At 40.6% G+C, this 19,408-nt stretch overlaps 1 protein-coding gene across 1 annotated transcript in view; it reads right to left on the reverse strand.

Moving 5' to 3' along the window:
- Positions 1-17,945, reverse strand: part of STK31 (serine/threonine kinase 31) — a 42,721-nt gene extending 24,776 nt beyond the window's left edge. Inside the window, exons 1-11 of the mRNA XM_049798915.1 lie at positions 17,929-17,945; positions 16,242-16,486; positions 15,539-15,577; positions 15,376-15,428; positions 13,828-13,926; positions 12,753-12,827; positions 11,842-12,000; positions 9,795-10,150; positions 7,739-7,907; positions 5,605-5,720; positions 4,622-4,781 (exon numbers count right to left, since the gene is read on the reverse strand). Of these exons, the coding sequence (XP_049654872.1) occupies positions 4,622-4,781; positions 5,605-5,720; positions 7,739-7,907; positions 9,795-10,150; positions 11,842-12,000; positions 12,753-12,827; positions 13,828-13,926; positions 15,376-15,428; positions 15,539-15,577; positions 16,242-16,486; positions 17,929-17,945 (1,488 nt within the window). The remainder of the gene's footprint in view (positions 1-4,621; positions 4,782-5,604; positions 5,721-7,738; positions 7,908-9,794; positions 10,151-11,841; positions 12,001-12,752; positions 12,828-13,827; positions 13,927-15,375; positions 15,429-15,538; positions 15,578-16,241; positions 16,487-17,928) is intronic.
- Positions 17,946-19,408: the final 1,463 nt, after the last annotated feature.

The raw sequence follows: 19,408 nt of genomic DNA on the forward strand, positions 1-19,408 counted from the left end.
CTCAGGAGCCAAAGGCCAAGTCTCCTTCCAATGTCTGCCATTTAACTGGGTAGATGTGACAGTTCATGGCTCAGATAATGTCTGTTAAGTAACAGTAACTTTAGAGAGCATGAAGTACACAGGCAGTATTTTAATAGTCTGCTTTATAAAGATGTAAGCTCATCACAACAGCAAACAGTAGAATTAAACTCCTTTAAAACAGGCTAAACACTTCTCAAACTACAATATTTAGTTTATTTTGTGTCTGGTTCATCTTATACCTCTCACACAAAAAAAACCAAACAAACCCCAACCCCCCAAAAAAACAACAAACTACACACAGCCAACCAACAGACTCGGTCATACCAAATGCCAAGCTAGCTTACCATCTTGTTTCCAATAACTATAGCAATGCTTATGAAAGTCCGTAACAGCAGGATATGTATAGTGCAATCACCTCATCGATGTATTCTTGCTTTAGTGTGATTTAATGACCTCATAAGCAAGAGAAAAAAAAATGAATCCCCCTCCATGGATAAGTTCTAAACCATTTTTAGAGCTTATTTCTACTTTCAGCCCCAGTTTTTGGCTCCCTTTAGTGCAAGTTACTACTTCGCAGTATACAAAATAGCTAAAACTAGCTCTGGCATCAGCATCCTCGTTAAACAGCTCTATTTATCACACCCTCCCCCACTTTTTTTTGTTTTAAATGAGCAACTGAAGAGTTCTTTTTTAAACATTGGCATGATTATTTTTAAATCCTTCCCACAAAAAATGTTTTGTATGTACATTACAGTCTCCAATAAAGTAAATCTTGAGTTTCTAAATGAAAATCAGAAATTAAGCAATACATCCATAAAACACTATCTACAACGTCTGAAAAGTCAGTATTTGTATTACACCCTATTAACTATGAGTATCTACCTACATCGCAATCAGGGCAACTTCTAATTATCCCTGTTTTTTTCATTTGTAAAGCTGCCATCCTCTCAGTAACTTTTCATACGAGAGCTGGTTAAGTGATCAGCACCACTACCTTCCTATTTGGATGCTGAATTTACATGAAACTCTATGATTAGTTTTAATACATTTTTAAGCATTTCCACTCCAGAAGAACCATCTTTGTCATTTTCATACACACCATGCCCCAGTACTACCTCAGTTCACTGAATACCTTATGCTTCCAAGACATATGTTACACAAATACCTTATGAAGAACAAATGCTCCAGTCGCCCATCTTCATTGTTGGGACAGTATCCAGGAGAGACCCAGTTAAGCCAGCATAAACCAACTAAGAAAGCACAGACAATGGAAACTGAAATAATGCCATTTACTCTGCACTCAAACTTTACTGGGTTTACTCATGCCTGTGATGTTTGTTTAAGATGCATTAGGTTTCCCCCCAAAGCAAGACAAGATGTTCACTCCCAAGAGCTTACAAACAAATGAAGCTTGTGACAGCATCAGCACTGCAGGGAGGTTAAAGGAAGAGCACATTGCTTAGGCAACCAAATAGCAAGAATTAACTTAGTAAAAGAAATTTTGGCAGCTAGGTTGACAAATTAAGCAAACAGAGTTAAACAGTCTGCTGTAGTTTAATAGCCAGCTATTTCATCCATCTGTTTGGGTTCACTGGGCTTCCTGTACACTGGATTTAACTGTACCTCATTTTAACTGAGCAGGAAACAAAGTTAGTGACATTAACATACTTGTTAGCCTATCTACAGTCAGTATAAGTTAAGTAGAGATGACAGGCAGAATAACAAGCACACCCTTTTACTGTGTGCATCCTGAACATTTCTTGTATTTGCAAATACAGTAGCCAAGATTCTGTGGCATGTTAACAGAATATAAAATACATCTTTAAAAATCAAAATGATTCTCAGGAAAAAAAAGTTAAGTCACTACACTGCACACTGAAACAGGATAACCTTTGTGGTACTGTAGCTCTAGCATGATGCCACCAAAACTCTTGTTCTGTACCCTTCACCTGCCAAAGTCTTCAAAATACTTGAGACAAATTCCACAAGAGCCTTGCGATGTCCTGCTTCCAGCTGTTACCAATTCATCTTGAAAACTAAATTAATTCTTCAGGGAGCTCTACACTTCCACACGCATTCCCACTTGCATACCCTTTGCAGCACTTGGGCACTCTGGGGGATATGTGACATCTAGCAGAACTCCCATCATCTTTATTTTTCCCTGTTTAATAAAATATTTGTGACACTACCATGACAAATCCTGTCTTCAGATAGCAGGAAGTTTTTTTACAGCAATGGCGTGCTCTTGAAAGTCGCAAGATTTCATGCCACCGTTCATTTACACCTTAGCTTCGGCAACCAGGAACAATGTCAGAATGGGGCGGGTGGGATGAGGATGTGGGGGCTTGCTGATTTCTGAACAAAACAAGTTCTGAAGCCATGTGTGAGGCCACAACTTGCCAACAAAAAACAGAGGGCTACAAAAACACATGTGGAGCTACCAGAAGCAGCATAGTGCTGTAACCTCATTTCAGCTGTATTTCGAGTATTTTGGCAGCATAACACCCTGCAACACATCATGCAGACGCGACTTCATTGTTAGCCATTCACAACTGAAACAGGTGACAATGTCCAGATTGTCTAACATATTCCAACAAATTAGTCCATCAGAAAAACCTCAAGCACTCTTCAAGAATGAAAACTCTTTCATGATATTTCTCATGAAAAAATGCTGCTCACTGGGGCTGGCAACTCAAAAAAAAAAAACAAAAAAAAAACCCCAAAAAACCAACCTAAACCTCAAACACACTGCCACCTGAATGACAGCAAAGCAACCATCTCCGCTATCGAATAACCAATTTGAGACTCACCAGTCACACCACTGCATCTGCATCTGTCCTAACTCTTGTCCACGTTACGAGTTTTCTTTCCCTCTATCCCCAGCTCAACTAAGTCAAAGCAAAACTGGATGACTGTGGTGGTGCAGGTACCTCCAGGCCACATTGGGATGTCAGGATCAGCCAACATTTTGTTCTTGTGCAGTGAGTTGCGACAACCTTGTACCTTCTTATCGTGGCTACAGTACAGTGAGTTAGGATGATTAGGCATTCCCTAACCGTACATGAAACTCCTGCCACCTGGACCATGGCCCACCTTGGAGGGTGTCAGAATTACCTGACAAGAACTATGGCCAGAATGGAAATACATTGACCAAATTCACCTATACATAGTAGTCCTAAGCAAGACGCTTTCAGCAATCTGGGATTGCAGCAGGCTGTGACCCAGTATCTCCCCCTAAGTTGGGACACCTCTCGGGGTAGATTTCACAAGGATTTTAAGTAGTAGATATTGTGAGGATTTCAAAGAGTAGATTTCACAAGAATTTCCAAGATTGTCTGCTGATAGATGCCAATAAAGAAGGAGGGGTCAAAGACCATCTGCTGACAAATGTTGATGAAGGAGAGTAGTGAGTAATTTGCTAGAATTTGATTTTGTGAGGTTTTTAAAAATAATTTGGTATCAATAGTTTACTATAATTGGCCAAAAGAGAAAATCTTGATTATAGGTTAACCTCTGTATCTGCGTGTGTGATGTAAGAAACTCTGTAGTGCTGACAGCAAACTTTATTAAATCACTCTGATAATTGGCTGCTGACTAAGCATTGTTAAAAATCATTCTTCTACACATTACTTCCCTATACAAGATGCAATATTAAAATGTCATCTGCTTGTTAACACTTATCTTGATGCTGCCAAGTTTAAACATTTGACTTAGTTTTTAGTAAACAAAAGAATCTCTTTTCACCTACAGCAATCAAATGTATGCCATGCTATAGATGTTTTAATACTTTTCCCTGCATGAGCAACAGAAACAACTTACTTGGATTCTCCTCATGGCTCATTATTTTCTAGTCCATTTCACGAGCTGTTAAATTCAGTGTAATACAGCAATACTTCTTAAGCAAAAATGTTTAAAATGTTTTAGGTTATACTTGAAAATAGTTACAAGACGTTTGCTGTTGTTCTCCCAGATGCACAACTACCATCCCTTCCCTGCCTTACCACAATGCCTGCCACAGACCCGGGAACCTTCCCGTTTGTAAAAGCAGCATCGCTGCACACAAGAGACACAGTACATAACCACCCTTAGCAACACAGCCATGCCTGCATACCCAGGCAGGCTTTTCCAGATCTGTGGTTGCAGAGAAGTTGCACCAGATGGCAGCTTTCCCCTATACAAGTCCATCTTCCTCTACAACGGCATTTGCATACCGCTCTCCCTACACCTCCCCATGCAAGGGAAGCATATACTAAGTAGTGGCATGCTGCTTTAACAAAAGATTTTGAAGACAGACACTGCAGCTGCACAGTAGAAGTGGTTTCTAACTATTACAGAGCAGAAACCTTTTAGCTACCATGTTCTGATTTCCTTATATTTCTTTACAAAAATCAAGGGTGTCAAAAAGTCTAGGTTTAACACAAAAAAATACTCCACAAATACATCAGTTGCGGCAAAGGTAGCAAAGCCTCTGACCTTACCTAGCAAAGGAGAGATGTTTCCATGCTGCGTTCATGCTATCCAGCTATGCTTGTAAGACTAAAATACTCCGTCAATAGCTGTTAAATTATAGCTCTTGAGAAAAAACATAATTCTAACCTACCACATTTCTGCATAACTGAATCCTCTCTTGAGCCAAGTCATACTCTGTCCAAATCTTCTGCAATTTTTCCAAGGAACACGGAACAATGAGACATCCTTCTGTGACCACTTTTATGGCTTCTGAGAGCTGCTCCCCAAAACAACTGTTCTTACTTGTGTGCCTAAGTTGTAAGGAGGAAACAACGTTTTACCAGTATTTTTTTTTCCAATAACTCAAGCAGTTTAAAAATCAAAGCTATTCAGACCCCTTGAACACACAAATTTTGAGATAGCACCTGCCTAATAACCTAGGTCCTTTCAAAAGGTAGCAGCAGCAATTTGTCTCATTCAGCTATTAAAACTTTTGAGGAAGGACCAAGAATACACTCATTATACCTCACTATTAACGAGGCTGTATGTGGAAATTCTCTCCTGCTCTTAATTTCTCTTTTGTCCTATTTCCCCCCTTGGTTTTTTGTTGGGGTTTTTTTTCACCCATCTTCCACGAACACTTACACCAATATACCCATTCCTTCTTAAAGGAGCTCATGGTCATTCCTATTTCAAGTCTTTTTCCCACTGCATTTTTGTCCCTTCCTTTAAAACCAGAAGGGTAATTTGGGCTACCATAAGAGATAAACCTCTCACAACAATACAGATACCCAAGGAACTCTGACTACCCAGTTACTTTTAACAACTAGCTGCATTTACTAATTAGCATCTTCCTTGAAGATGGAATTGAAAGCTCTTCTTGCAACAGCTACAATAAAGGAGCAGAAGTGAATTGAAGTCATCTGATAAACACTGAGAAGCATACAACAGAAATTCCAGTGTGAGCTTCCAAACAAGCTCAGGTTTCACCCTTACTTTTGGGCAATAATCCCCTCCCACTACATTTTTCTTGGAAAATTAACAAAACAAAACTTTTGGGAAAAAAGCATGCAAGACTTCAAGAGATAAGCAGGGCAATGATAAATAGTACTATTTTAGAAAAAAAATACATACCTGACTTCTTTCAATGCCTTCACCTTAGCAGCCAAACTTCTCATTTTCGTTCCAATGTAAGTACGCAGGGTTTCCTCAAAACTTTCAGCAGTTTTCCTGGATGCTTCCTTCTCTCTCTGAATTATTTATCGTTTTTGGAGCAGTGTTTCAACAAACAGAGATAAAGATAGATCAACAGTCAGCCAGGGTTACTAACATGCAGACCACAATTTAGACTTTTGAAAATTAGAGATAAACGCACACATATGCGTGTACACACACAGACATGGCCGTCCTAAAAACACTAACAAAATGCCTAGAAAGACATTCAAACCACTGAGAAGAATTTTATTTTCTTTAATAGCCTCTTAAAGGTAAATGGTTCATTTACTTCCTCTCATTTCAGTAGTGATGTGTGCAAGTGTATTTCTTCAATTACTCACTATTTGCTAGCAAGTCTTCAGACAATATGGAATTTTTTCTTCCCTTGCTAAAGAACTCCTACCCATTAGTTCACGGAAATCAAGTCCAGGACCTCACTAAACTCCTTACTCACACCACTACAACACCTCAAAGTGGTGCAGCAAAACAAGAACTCTTGCTGTACATACAACCATCCTGACCTTCCTACAATGAATATTCTTAAGACAAAATAAGGAATATTCTTGACCCCAAAAAAGCCCACACACCACATCAGGCTATATCCCCTCGAGAGGCAACCTAAATTTAAAAGCTCTTGCTCTCATACCACTGAGATGCTTTTATAAACTCCACCTTAGGTAATGAAACACAGTCTTTAAATGTTGTTAGCCTTTCAGACTCATTACATATTATACTAAAAAAACAAAAACGCCAAGAAACAAAAAACCCCAAACTTAGAAGGATTTAAATAGTTTTGTATTTGTAGATAAGCATCCAAAGTCTCATGACTGCAGGGTGTTTTGTTGTTTTTTTAAGTGCCTCTTAAAGCCACCACTAAACAACACCCTTCTAAAACAAATCATTGCCTACCATAGTGTTTTGAGCAGGGAGCAAGTATTTTCTTACTTAAAAGAATATCCACAACCTTTTCTTTTAAAGCAGTTTACTTGCATTCAACACAAAATAGTAATTTAAATTTATAGAAATCAGTGTTGTTTTTTTTTTAAAAATCATCAGACTACATGTAAGAAATGCTTCTACGAATTCCTTGCATTCAAGTATTTTTTCTGAGCTGCAGACATGTTGCTTGTTAATTTAGTTTGCATAGAAATGCATAAACATCATATCTTCAGTGGACAGAGAATCTGTGCAGTGACAGGTTAGTATATGTAGAAACACAGATGTTCTAGGTAGAGGTAACCAAGTAGCAAAGCTGGTTATGAGTAGTTTTATTCCGCAAGAGAGAAAAAGGAAACAGCTGTTTGCAAGTTCAGGTTTGGGAGTGTCAAAGGGTTATACACAACAGCAGATTTTCCTTTCATATCTGTAGAGATAAGAGTTTGCCCAACATTTTTCTAAGTTCATGGAAACATAACAATCTTTCACACAATCTCTTCTTACTACTGCTGTTTATCACACTTAAAAACTTTCACAGCGTTTTTAAGTCTATCAGTAACTATTACTAGGTACTGTGCTTCTCAGATAGTGCTAGGAACTTCCCCTGGAAAGAAACATAAGCACCTTTTCTATTAAGCAGCAATTAAGGAAATAATAATTTTTATCCAGTTCTAAAATTCCACAGCTGCTATGATTCTGTGAAGCTTAGGAATTTTCAGCCCAACACACAAAAAGCTCTTTTTCCCCCCTCTGAGTGAAAAAAAGGCAAGGATTACATCCTTATACACGAAGCATGTTCTTAATCACAAAGTGCAAAACTCCACATTCAAACTGAACACCTGCAACCAAACCAGCAGTTGCATCAAGCATGGCGGCAAGCCAGTACGTATACCAAGGGGAGCCAGGGTCCAACCTGGACTGCAAATGTGTGCTAGCACACATTGACAGCATCTCCCTGCATCAGGGCAAGAGAAGTCTTCATGCAACCAGATAAATCCTGCTGTATTCCAAACAACAGTGCACAGGTGAACTGCAGTACAATGAAACCATAAGACAGAAGCATTGTCAGAAACATTTGCAACAAGGAGAGAAGCATCCTCTTCGCATTTCCACATACCTGAAGTTCACATTTCAGCTGTTGAACCTTCAGTTCTAGTTCCTTCTGCCTCTGCAAGAGATTTACATGCTCCCTTCTGAGAACTTCTTTCTCTTCAGACAGCTTCTGATCTGGTCTTATATCTGCCAAGCTGGTGTCTGACACTGAGGTAGAAGCTAGCATTTTTTCCCTTTTCAAAATGAATTAAGAGGAATTAATTTAAAAAAAAACAAAACAAAAAAAAACCACCCACAACATGCATTCTTTCATACTATTGTAATTTCAGTAATGACTACAGAACACCACATCAAAAAGACTGCAGAAGCACCTACAGAATCATGCTTTGCTTCTTCAGAATTTGTATCCTTCTCCACACCAGTCTTTACAAGACTGTTACACAACACTACGGAAAAAAATACATCATTTGAAGACAACCTTTTATATGTTTTCATAGTCACTAATTCAAAGTCTTTCCCATCCAAAAAACATCTTACAATACCACATTGCAGACCCAGGAAAGTCAAGGTCTGTTGTAATTCGTCTTCTACCTACTAAATAAGCTAAAGCGCTTTAACATTAGTGTTTGGGATCTACACCCTAAAAGTTATTTTTATAACCAAGAATAGTGATGCGAAGTTATCTGTCTCAGAGTACTGTACAGTACCAAAGCTCCCTAGAACCTACATCAAATTCATCCTCAGCTGCATGGCTTTGATTACAGCCTAGCTTCTTTCTTTCTCAATTTCCTTCGCAGGCATACCATCCCAAAAATGCCTGCAACATGCAAAAAGTTAAAGGATGCCAAAACATACAGAAATAGAATAGTGAATCTGCTGGCTGCTCAGGCCAGTCAGGATAGCGCTGTACACAAAAGTATCTCAATGCTGCACGCCACCAAAAAAAAAAAGCTATTTCTTTTTTTAAATTAGATTCAGAGCATATCTGTAACTCAGAAAACAGGGCAGATGAGACTATCAAAATAATTCAGGATGAGGCACTTTAACTATAAATTTAGACTTTTTTGAAGAGCACTTCATTTCATCTTAGTGTTTGTTAACAGCTTAGACTTGCCTAAATGATCTAACTGTAAAACAGATTTGGATACCATGCCAGTATGTGGAAGGGTGTGCCCTTAGGTGAGTCATTGAAACACTGGAGAAGCTCAAATTATGGAACATTAGCAAACCCTAAACAAGTTGGGTTTTTTTTGGAGAACATTACTTCTTACACCACCTCAACTTTCTGAATACCAAGTACCATCTTTCCCACCCACAAACATTTTTCCTCAGCAGCCTGTTACCATGGCAATTCTAGAAACTGTAGGACAAGTGTCTTTAAAAAGATTTCTGACAACAACTGTAACCGCCAGCTTACCATCACCACTTGTCAATGTAATTACAAGCTGCAGAAACACCATTATCCCCCAAAGCTTACTTCAAACAGTGATTGCTGGCTTTATTTCTTATAAGCACATTGTTACATTCCTAAACAAATAAATCAGCAAAGTATGTTTGTCCTGCTAGGCAAGTGTACTTTTTCATTCCATATCTGTGTCCAGTGAGTTTTTAATAGAGGGACAAAAAGTCTTAAGCACAAGCCTATGGAAATTATACAGATGCTAAAACAAACATCGTTGCCTTGCCTATCACTGCAAAATCTGCTAGTGGCCCAGTGTCCCACAACCTTTGCTTTCAGCTAAGCTTTCTGCTATCTTCTCCTCTGCTTACTAGCTGCTACACCTTTCTTCTTTTTCAAAATCTTGCATTAAGATACATAAGAACAGTTTGTCTCTGGAAATCAAATGAGGACGAACAGGATATCAAACTAGCAACAACAATAATGAACAGTTTTCTACATACTACTGCCCCAATTCCCCCCACCACAGCACGCACGTGCGCACACACGCACTTCCCTTCCATTGAGTACCAGTATTACTTGCTGCTGGCAAGACAGAAATTGAACCTTGTATTTTAGATACTCACTTCCCCCTCCACCTTTTCATAAGCCCATATCCCCCCACCAACTAAGCTAATCAGATCATTCATACAAAGTTTTCTATGACATCCCACTGCCTTACTTTGGGGCAAACATACGGTTTCCAGTAAAATTCCGATTCCTTGTGCTGGCAGCTACTTGGTCAAAGTACCCTCTTGATTCACTGTACAGTGTGTGACCAGACCTGTTTATCAACAGTGGAACTGTAAGTTTTATCTTCCGATGCTGGTTTTCAACGACATCTGGTTTTTTCTCTTCCGCATCTTTAGTGTTTCCTGGAGGTGTGCATTTTGCAGCAAACCCTGCCTTGGCCACCTCTTCCCCAATATCTATTTTTTCACATTCTGCCTGGGCAATAATAGTACCATCTTTGTGCTTGGCTTTGTGACGTATTTTTATTTCTTTTTCAAAAACTAGGCTGCTCAAGAACTTCTTTCCCTGTAACAAAAAAAAATACAACAATGTTGTGTACTGCACACTCTGAATGCTTTTGGCTGAAATCATCCATCTTTCTTTTAAGAAAAAGAGGAGATGTTTAATACCAAAACCCAAAGAGCTGCACAGGTAAAGCCTATGTTTAACACATTTATTCTGAAACAATGCTGCATCTGTACAGCTACAACTGTACCTGATCTAATCATTGCCAATGCCAGACTGGACTTCCAACACCAACAGTTCTCCCTCTATGTTCAGCTTTGAAGAATTCAGTATCATTTATAAGTGACAGAAGTTCCAAGTCCCATCAACTCTCAACAGAAGCTGGCAACTAGGTTATCCAAGTCTTTTAGAAGATACTAGACCAACTATTTAACAGTATTATACAAAACAGTATGAAAAAAATATTCTGATTCTTACATTTTTTAACAGCCTTTCAATAAGTGGTCCAGAAGTTGAAATAGAACATAGCGACAAATTATAATGCGTATGTATCTACCTTACTCATTTAGAAAGTGGAAAATGCCAAAATTGGCAGCTATCAGTTTCATCAGTAATATCAAGGAAAAACAGCTCTGAAAGACTGGGGATTGCACTCAAGACCTTCACAAAACATCTGGGAAGAAGTTATCTTTTATTAACAGGGTTTTTTCTTTTTGCCCCACCACTTCTGAAAACAACCTGGTTTTGCTGAAATTTAAGAACAGAGGGGGTGGGGGCAGAAAAGCTACACAGAGCAAGCAAATAAAGCTTTAGCTCGAGGAACAAGAACTGTTAAAGAAAAAAAGAGAAGAAAAAAACAACACACCACCATACAAACAAAACCCCAGGGAATTGAGAACAGAGAATTTTCATCTGTCTTAAGTGATCATATTAAGCAATGTCACTAGGACCCCAGGGATGAGACCATTCACAAGGGGTCTCAGGATCTCCTCTAAATGATAGAGGGATACAACAAGGCAAGCAGGACAGCCACCTCCTGCCTCCTCCTCCAGCAACTGCTGCTCCCAAGCCACCGGCTGGAGAAGCACAGGCAGTGCCAGGGACAAGCCTTCAAGAAGCCTGCCATTAAGACTGTAAGTGGTGTCCCAGAAAGGGAGACGGCCACTAGTAAAACTCGACCAAGGGTCACCAGTGCCACTCAGAAGGGCTCAAAGATTTTACCAGTCCTGTTGGCATCAGCCCCTGAGCTTTTTGCCTTCATTGCTGGCCAGGGACGAGAGGGTTCCTACTACCACTCACATTCACCTGATATTCTCTCTCTCTCCTCACTAGAAGTTTGTACAGCACCCAGGCACACGGCGTTCAAGGAGCTCACAGATGTAAGTGAATTTATTGCAGTTTCTGTGACCAAGGGAGGTATTTTTCCCTCTGAAGGGAAAGAAACAGAAGTACTTTGTTTCCTCAGTGCTAGAACAAACTCAGGTCAGTCAGAAATAGGCCTGAGGCTCTGAAGATGGCAAAAGCATACTCTAAAAATTACCCCCTAGCATAACCTGAACCGTTTTTGACAAAACCATTTTAGTTTCTAGAGTATGTTCAGGGTAAGAGATCAGACACTCCTTCCCAGCATGCCCTGCCTTCACAGTTAAACATCCAGCTCTTAAAATACTCCTCCTGGTGACACTGTGCTGATACTTGGCAGCACCTGTTACAGATCCCATCATCTAAATGCTTCAAAATCTGCCACTCACCTGGTCAAACATGTTTAAGTTCTGATGAGTTGGTATCTGCAGCCCCCAGAGCGCGTACTTCTTGGCAACACTCGGACATTGCAAGTTTGGTGGAATTTCAACTATGTCTGATCTATTCAGAACCTCAGAATTTCCATAGTCAATGTACAACACCTGACACTGCAACAATAATATAAATCAGCAGAGGTTGCACAAACCTCCCACAGAAATATGCGCTGACAGCTACTAGAATATAAGCATTTTAACACATATGCATGTTGCAGAGATCAGAATCTTCCGTACTAAGCCTAGACACCCTTCAGAGGAAGGAACCAAGTTAGAGAAATCTCTTAAGTTCGCACCTGTCTAAAAGCTTAGCGACAAAACTTTAAGTAACAAAATAGATCTTTGCTGCCAATTTTGTTTTTCTCTAAAGGCTACGACTAAGAAGCAATACAGAAGGCTTTCTTCAATGGACATACATGCAAGCCAACGTTTTCAAGCCAACCAGCCTGTTTCGAAATTATAGTTTTAAATAGGAATTATTAGCCTTCTGTATCAGTCACTGAATGCTGATTAACAACTCTTTGAGGTCATTTGCATCAGTGTTAACATGTCACATGAAGGCTGCCATTTTCACCACTCAGAAGTTTTGAAATTAAATTACATTGCTTAACAACATTAACTACCACTCATTGTATCTCTTGATAAAGAGATTCAACTGCACTTTGCAAGTATGTCGTGTTTTGCCAGGATTTTCATCAGCATATCCAAAATTACAGGTCACTTGGAAGTCATGTCCCACATGTTAATTTCACTGGTTTTAAATGCATTCACACAAAGTTTCGAAAAGAGGAGGAGTTGCATTTATTTCTATCATCCTGCAGGTAGAACTGATACAATTCATGACTTAGAAAAAAAAAAACTCCTGCCTTTTCGTTGTTGACCACTCGCTGTACCATACATCTGTACCAACATCCATCTTCAGAAAAACACCCACCATAAATCTGGAAATTAGGAAAAAAGATCAAGAACAGCATTCTGAAAATACAAGCATAACTCAAAATGGTTATTTGTAATACATTACAAATCTTATTTTCACACTGTCCTATAATTATCCCAACAGTGGTATGAAAACAAAGTAATGCATTTGATATCCTATCTCTCTTAACAATATATGCCAGATGCTTCAAAAACATAATCCTCTACTCCAAAAACAAGAGCTCAAAGAAAATTTTGCAACTAGAAAAACACCGACATCTTACACAGCAGACTCCCATGGCTTTTCTGTTAATGTATTGCTACAATATTTTATTGACACTGATGGCTTAGTAAGCCCAACAAAGGAAGAAGCCAGCCACAAACATGCTGGGTTTGCTCTTGGTGCATTTTCTTCCTTTTCAAGAGGAATGTAGAAGGTCCTACACACACAAACAGTTCAAACAAATCGTTTTATTTAAAACTTACTTTGCAATAAGCCATCAGTAGTTCACACACAAAAACAAAAGTTGCCATTGCTCTTTGTATGCTTCTCACAGAACTGCTATTAAACATGTCCTTGTTAAGAGTACTCTTAAGAGTACTTTGTCCAGCACATTTAACATTACAGGTTTTTGTAAGATCCTCCACACTTCTTGAGATGGAGCAAAGAATCACTTCTCTGAAAAAGCGTTGCTCTCTTGTTAAAGACAACCCATAATGTATACTGGACAACAAAAGAGAATTCAGCATTCTGTGTATTACCTTCTTGTAGTATTTCATGAGTGTTAAAAAACACAACTATAGTTGCCTTATTTATCTGAAGTCTGAAGTGCAGAAAGACTTAAACTTGCTCACACAAACTAAGTGTTTTCTTTAGGAAAGCCAGCAGTTCTTAAATAGGTCTTAACAGAATATAACCCACAGCATAATCAAAGATCAAGAAAATACCTAAGAAAATGGTTGCACGGAATTAAGGCTTTTACATCTAGGTGAAAAACAAACTCCACATACGCACGACCTACTTACCTTACTAAAATCAGGTGTGCCAAATACTGCATTAGCCCGAGGACAAGCTTCTGCCAGCGCACAACTTAATTTCAAGAGGTCATTATATCTACTGACATTCTAAGTGTGGAGAGAGGGTACGAGTTATTAACTGTCAGTTTTAATAGATACTTGATGGCTTTTAAGAGCCAAAAATTAAATCAAAACAGTTGCACTGCTATTGAGGGAAGTAATGCCCACCTTAAGCTTTCAATCTTCATGATTTTAGTTGCATTTGTAAGCTGCTCTCATTTTCTTCCAAAAATTAATGAAATGGATCAGGGGCAGGTAAGGTACCCCAGAGAAATAGTTCGCAACTAACGTTTCTAACGGTTTAATTACCAGCTTCTGCAATCAGTATGCAGATCTTACTTATCAATACTTCCTCACAAATTTTAGCACGTATTTGGTGTTCTTTTTCTTTCTCTCCTTAATACAATGAGACAACAGCTCTGGCATACCCCTCACTCTCTGTACATGCAAGACTTGGGTTTCGGTTCGGCTGAGAGAAGCAGTGTCCTTCCAGTTACAACTTGGTATCTGAGCCACTGTAAGACTGGATCAATTCCAGTAACATAGCATTTATTAGACAACATTCTACTCATAATTCAAAGGAAAGGATCCAGAACTTAGAGCAGGAAAGAAAACACTAGTGCAACTAAACATTTTGTTAACCTTAGAAGTACACTCCTAACTTTTGTACCTTACAATATTAAACAAAACTCTGTGACTGAGTGTCAGAATGCCAGGGTAAGAACATAAAGGAGAATTACCTATGACTATTACATCTAAAAATCCCTTTATCAGAAGAAGCTATTCCATAAACAGAATGAGTAAAGTTTCGTCCCCCACCCCAGATTCCTATTAGGGACATGACAACCAGCATTACCGCCTCCAACTGGTTCAAAACTACACGCGTGTTGACTAATATGCACACACCAATTAGCCCACAGACCAAACAGAAAAGGCAAGCTTTAGTACTCCTGATTTTCCCCTCTCCGTGCTGCACCCCCCACATTAGTGAAAACTATTCATTGTTTTGGTTTTTTTACTTCTCCTCAGTCCTCCTGTCCAACATCCTCCTGTCCATCTACAAAAAACTTTAAAGGACCTAGCATCTTTGAACCATCTCCATGTCAAGTTTCATTAAAACTGCCCCAAATGCTCAGCTGTTAGAGTAGGGGATCCTGCTCCTGCAGGGCTCCACCTGCCTTCTACAGTATTCTTCAGTCAACAGCAAATAATTTAAGCCTAATTTATTTTCTTTTTTTTTGGCCTAGCAAATATTCAAGAAAAGCCAGCTACAATTCAAATGGATGGATGAACAATTCTTCTTGACACTTCAGAAAAGAATAACTGATTTCAGTTTAAAAGGGAACAATAATACTTGCAATTCTGAAATCCAAATTAACTATTTTCCCCCAACATCAACTGCTATCATTTATTCTTACTTCTACAGAAATGGGGGGGGGGGGGGGGGGGGGGGGGATTAAACATCTCAGTCAAAATGAAATAGTTCCCTGAATTCACCTGTGCCCAAAATGTTACAGCATCTTCAACGTGGCAGCCTACAACATCTTCAACTTGAGGGGAAAGAAAAGAAAAAAAAGATTTAAATTATTCTCAGATGCGACGTAAATTAAGATCATGGGTTGCATGGTCATTATTTTTTTGTTAAACCACCTCGTGTTACCTTTGCCATAGTCCGCGTCTCCATCCATGACAACAGATTCTGAAACATTACAAGATATCTATAGTTAAAGAAAAAATTAAGGTTTTCTTCCAGAGACCCGTGGCGTGGCGAGGCACACGCACACACAGACGCACCCGCCTCGCAGGCCCACACGACTTCTCCCTGCCCCGAGCGCGACGAGACAGGTTCGCTGCTTCGTGGGCTCCTGCCCTCCTACCGCCTCACCCCCACGCTTCTCAGCCCTTCTCCCCGCCAACGGAGGCGCCCGTTTCTCAAGCGAAAAACGCTTTTTTACGCCAAGACGCGCCGTAAGGGCTGGCACGGCCGCGACTTTCCGCCCGCAGAGCAGGGTCCCCTCCTCACACGCGCAGCCCCGCGCCCCCGGGGACCCCCGGCAACGAGGGCCGGGCGCCGGCCTCCCCGCGACGGAGCGACCCCGGCGCGACCTGAGGCGGCCGGCCCTGCTCGGAGGAAAACGGGCCCCGCCGCCGACCGCACGTGTTCCCGCCACCGCCCCTCAGCGCCCGCCACCGGCTCTGCGCATGCGGCCGCCGGCCCGGCCCGGCCCAGCCCCGGCGGGCTCTTCAGCGCGCCCCGCCTGCGCCCGGGCGGGGGCGCTGCTCCCGCCCGCCGCCTAAGCCCCAGCCCACCCGGCGCAGGGGCCGCGCATGCTCTTCAGAGCTCGCAGGCGCCAGGCCGTTGCCTTGCGGCGCCGTGAGCGCGTGCCCCGCTGAGGCGTCCCTCAGCGCACAGAAGGGCGGCGGTCGGTGCGTGCCGGCCCTGGAGCTGAGGCACGAAGGAAGCAGCGGCAGGGAGGCTCCTGCGCGAACGACGCCCTCGCCGCCGGCCTCCCCGCTCCCTTCGCTCGTGCTCCTCCGACTGCCCTCGTCCGGCGCGTCGGTGCTCGCCCCTGGGTGTCGCGTACAGCGTATCGGCAGTTTTCCTGTCCTAATGCGAGAATGAAGATGGGGGAAGCCGTTAGCGAGGTACACGCAGGCGGCGAGTCACGGTGGACTCCGGGGCTTTCCCTGAGGAGGCGACCGAAGGAGGACGTGGGCTCAGTGCCCAGCCAGGGCCGGCCGGCACAGCGAGTGTAAAAGCAGAGCTAAAACCAGCGTACAGCCGATAACGATTTACTCTACCAGAAGACAAATGCTAAGGGCTCTGAAGCGAGAGTAGGCTTCCAGACAAAAGTAGTATCTTCTGTTACGAAAAAAAAAAAAAGAAACCCGAACAGGTACACCTGTGCAAGGTCTTTTAGACCAGAAAACCTTTGTTGCCGTTTTCAATTATGTTTGTGCTAAGAAGAAATACTATCGCTGCCTGCAAAGCTGTCTCTTTTCTTAGGCCACCTGGCTACAACAAAACTACAGCTAGAGGCTCCAGGGACACGGAGACACGAGACCTGGAAACCATTTAATATGCACAACGTGTTGTAAAGACACTGACAACTTGACAAAGTAATTCCGCACGGATGCCGTTACTGGCTGTGAATTCACACATCACGTTCCCCTGCCTCCCAAACCTGAGACAGACAGATGCGTCTTATATTTAGTACCAGAGCAGCAGGGAACGGGGAGGAGCCCCTTGCCCTCCACTTAGGATCGCTGACCAGTCTCTGCCACCATAAATGGCCAAGGTACACCTAAGCCTTTTCATAGGATGATTAAAACTAGTGAAAAAAAAATGCTGTGCTACACTCTAGGACTGTTACAATAATGGCAAAATATTGATTCAAAAGCCAGCTATTTAAAAAATGAGACGTGCTTAAGCATTGCCTAAGACCTACGCAATTAGGCTTTAACAGCTTAGAGCACTCGTGTGTATGACAACAAACCATTTCCCCCGCGCCCGATTCCTTGGATTAGAGTCAGAAACGGTTAATACATCTAGCTGAACGACAGATATACGCCCACAAATAAATGATACAGATGAACCAATAACTTATCTGTCCCATGATATTATGTTCAAAGTTCACGACTGCTCTCAGGAGAACAAATCATCGACAAGTACTCCTTAAACTGAGCTCTTTATTTAATGACCACTGTTAATGGCAAACATAGTAGCATTTGGTCTCTGCTTTTACCGTTACAAAAAAAAAATTTTTAATAGAAGTATAAAGAGATTTCTCAATAGAATTGGAGGTTGCAATTTTGATCCTACAAAATGATATTTTTTTTTAGGGTAAAAACAAGAGTAATTCCAGTTAAGTACAAATTTCACTTAAGACATAATATCAGTGTCCAGTTTTCACAGCCAGCAACATTACGAGATATATTGTACCTGGTTTTTCATGTGTAGGTGTGAATAAAAATTCTGCAAAAAAGTACTACATGAATACCAGGAAGTCACAAGTATGCCTTCTAGTAAGGAAAGTAGGTTTCTTTTACTTTGACATCATCAACATGGGCTAAAAGTGGTCAGAACTCCTAAGCAGTATTTAATGCAGTTAGTATTTTTAGGATCCCACCTGTTTTCCAACTAAAAAGAAAATAATGAAATAAATGTAATAGCTTTTCCATATCGTTTAAGTGGAAATGTTAAATAAATTTAAGCACAGAATAAAATTTTTAAAAATTGACTTTGATAAAACCAGTTCATGATGATCAAAGTACAATGTAGTAAGACTGAATTTGGCAGAGCAAACACTTAAAACTGACAAGTATTTTTAACTCAAAATGTCAATAAAAGCACAATACATTATTTCCTAAAAGCAAAAAGTTATGTTATCAGTACAAATACAAGTTTTTTGTAACAATTAAAACCTCTGTCTATAACAATATTTTGCTGTGAGTGTCCTTGTTTTGGCTGGGATAGCGTCAATTGCCTTTCTAGTAGCTGGTACAGTGCTATGTTTTGGGTTCACTATGAGAAGAATGTTGATAACACACTGATGTTTTCAGTTGTTGCCAAGGAGCATTTATACTAAGTCAAGTACTTTTCAGCTTCTCATGCCCAGCCAGCAAGAAGCCTGGAGGGGCACAAGAAATTGGGAGGGGACGCAGCCAGGACAGCTGACCCAAACTGGCCAAAGGGGTATTCCATACCATGGGACGTCATGTCCAGTATATAAACTGGGGGGAGTGGGACTGGGGAAGATCACTGCTCAGCAACTACCTGGGCATTGGTGAGCGAGTGGTGAGCAATTGCATTGTGCATCACTTGTTTTGTATATTCCAATTATTTTATTATTACTGTCATTTTATTATTGTTATCATTATTAGTTTCTTCCTTCCTGTTCTATTAAACTGTTCTTATCTCAGCCCACAAGTTTTACCTTTTTCCTTTCAATTCTTTCCGCCATCCCACTGCGGGGGGGCTGGGGGGGAGTGAGCTGCATGGTGCTTAGTTGCTGGCTGGGGTTAAACCACGACAGTGAGAAACCTCGTCTCTCAAATACACACATACATTTCTAGAACTGCATTCCCTAATGGGTATAGCCACGGGGATAAATACGAAAGTAGAATAAACTTCCGCTATTAAGCTTGCAATAATGTCGCTGAAGACTGAAATTAAAATATTTTTTCTATATTCTTATTTACCTTTTTTTTACCAATGTTATTTACATTTGTTTTTTTCTTGTAATTCTATTGTGAAATCCCCATTTACTTATGAGACCAAGTAGAGAATCTGTAGAAATGATTGCTTATTAGGACCAGAAGAGGGAGCTCCAATTAATATTTTTATTTATTAAGTTAAAGCAGTACGTAGCAGTGTAGAATTTAAAGGTAAAGGTTATTTTAAAATATTCATTAACAGTTTGATATATTGCACCGTTAAAGTAACAGATTAACCTCTCTGATTGGCATCTGTAGTAATGGCAGCATAGGTCAGAGTTAAGGTAAATGGCCTTTTTTAATCTTTGAATTT

The sequence above is a fragment of the Accipiter gentilis genome, chromosome 4 (assembly GCF_929443795.1).
Source record: "Accipiter gentilis chromosome 4, bAccGen1.1, whole genome shotgun sequence".
Lineage (NCBI taxonomy): Eukaryota > Metazoa > Chordata > Aves > Accipitriformes > Accipitridae > Astur > Astur gentilis.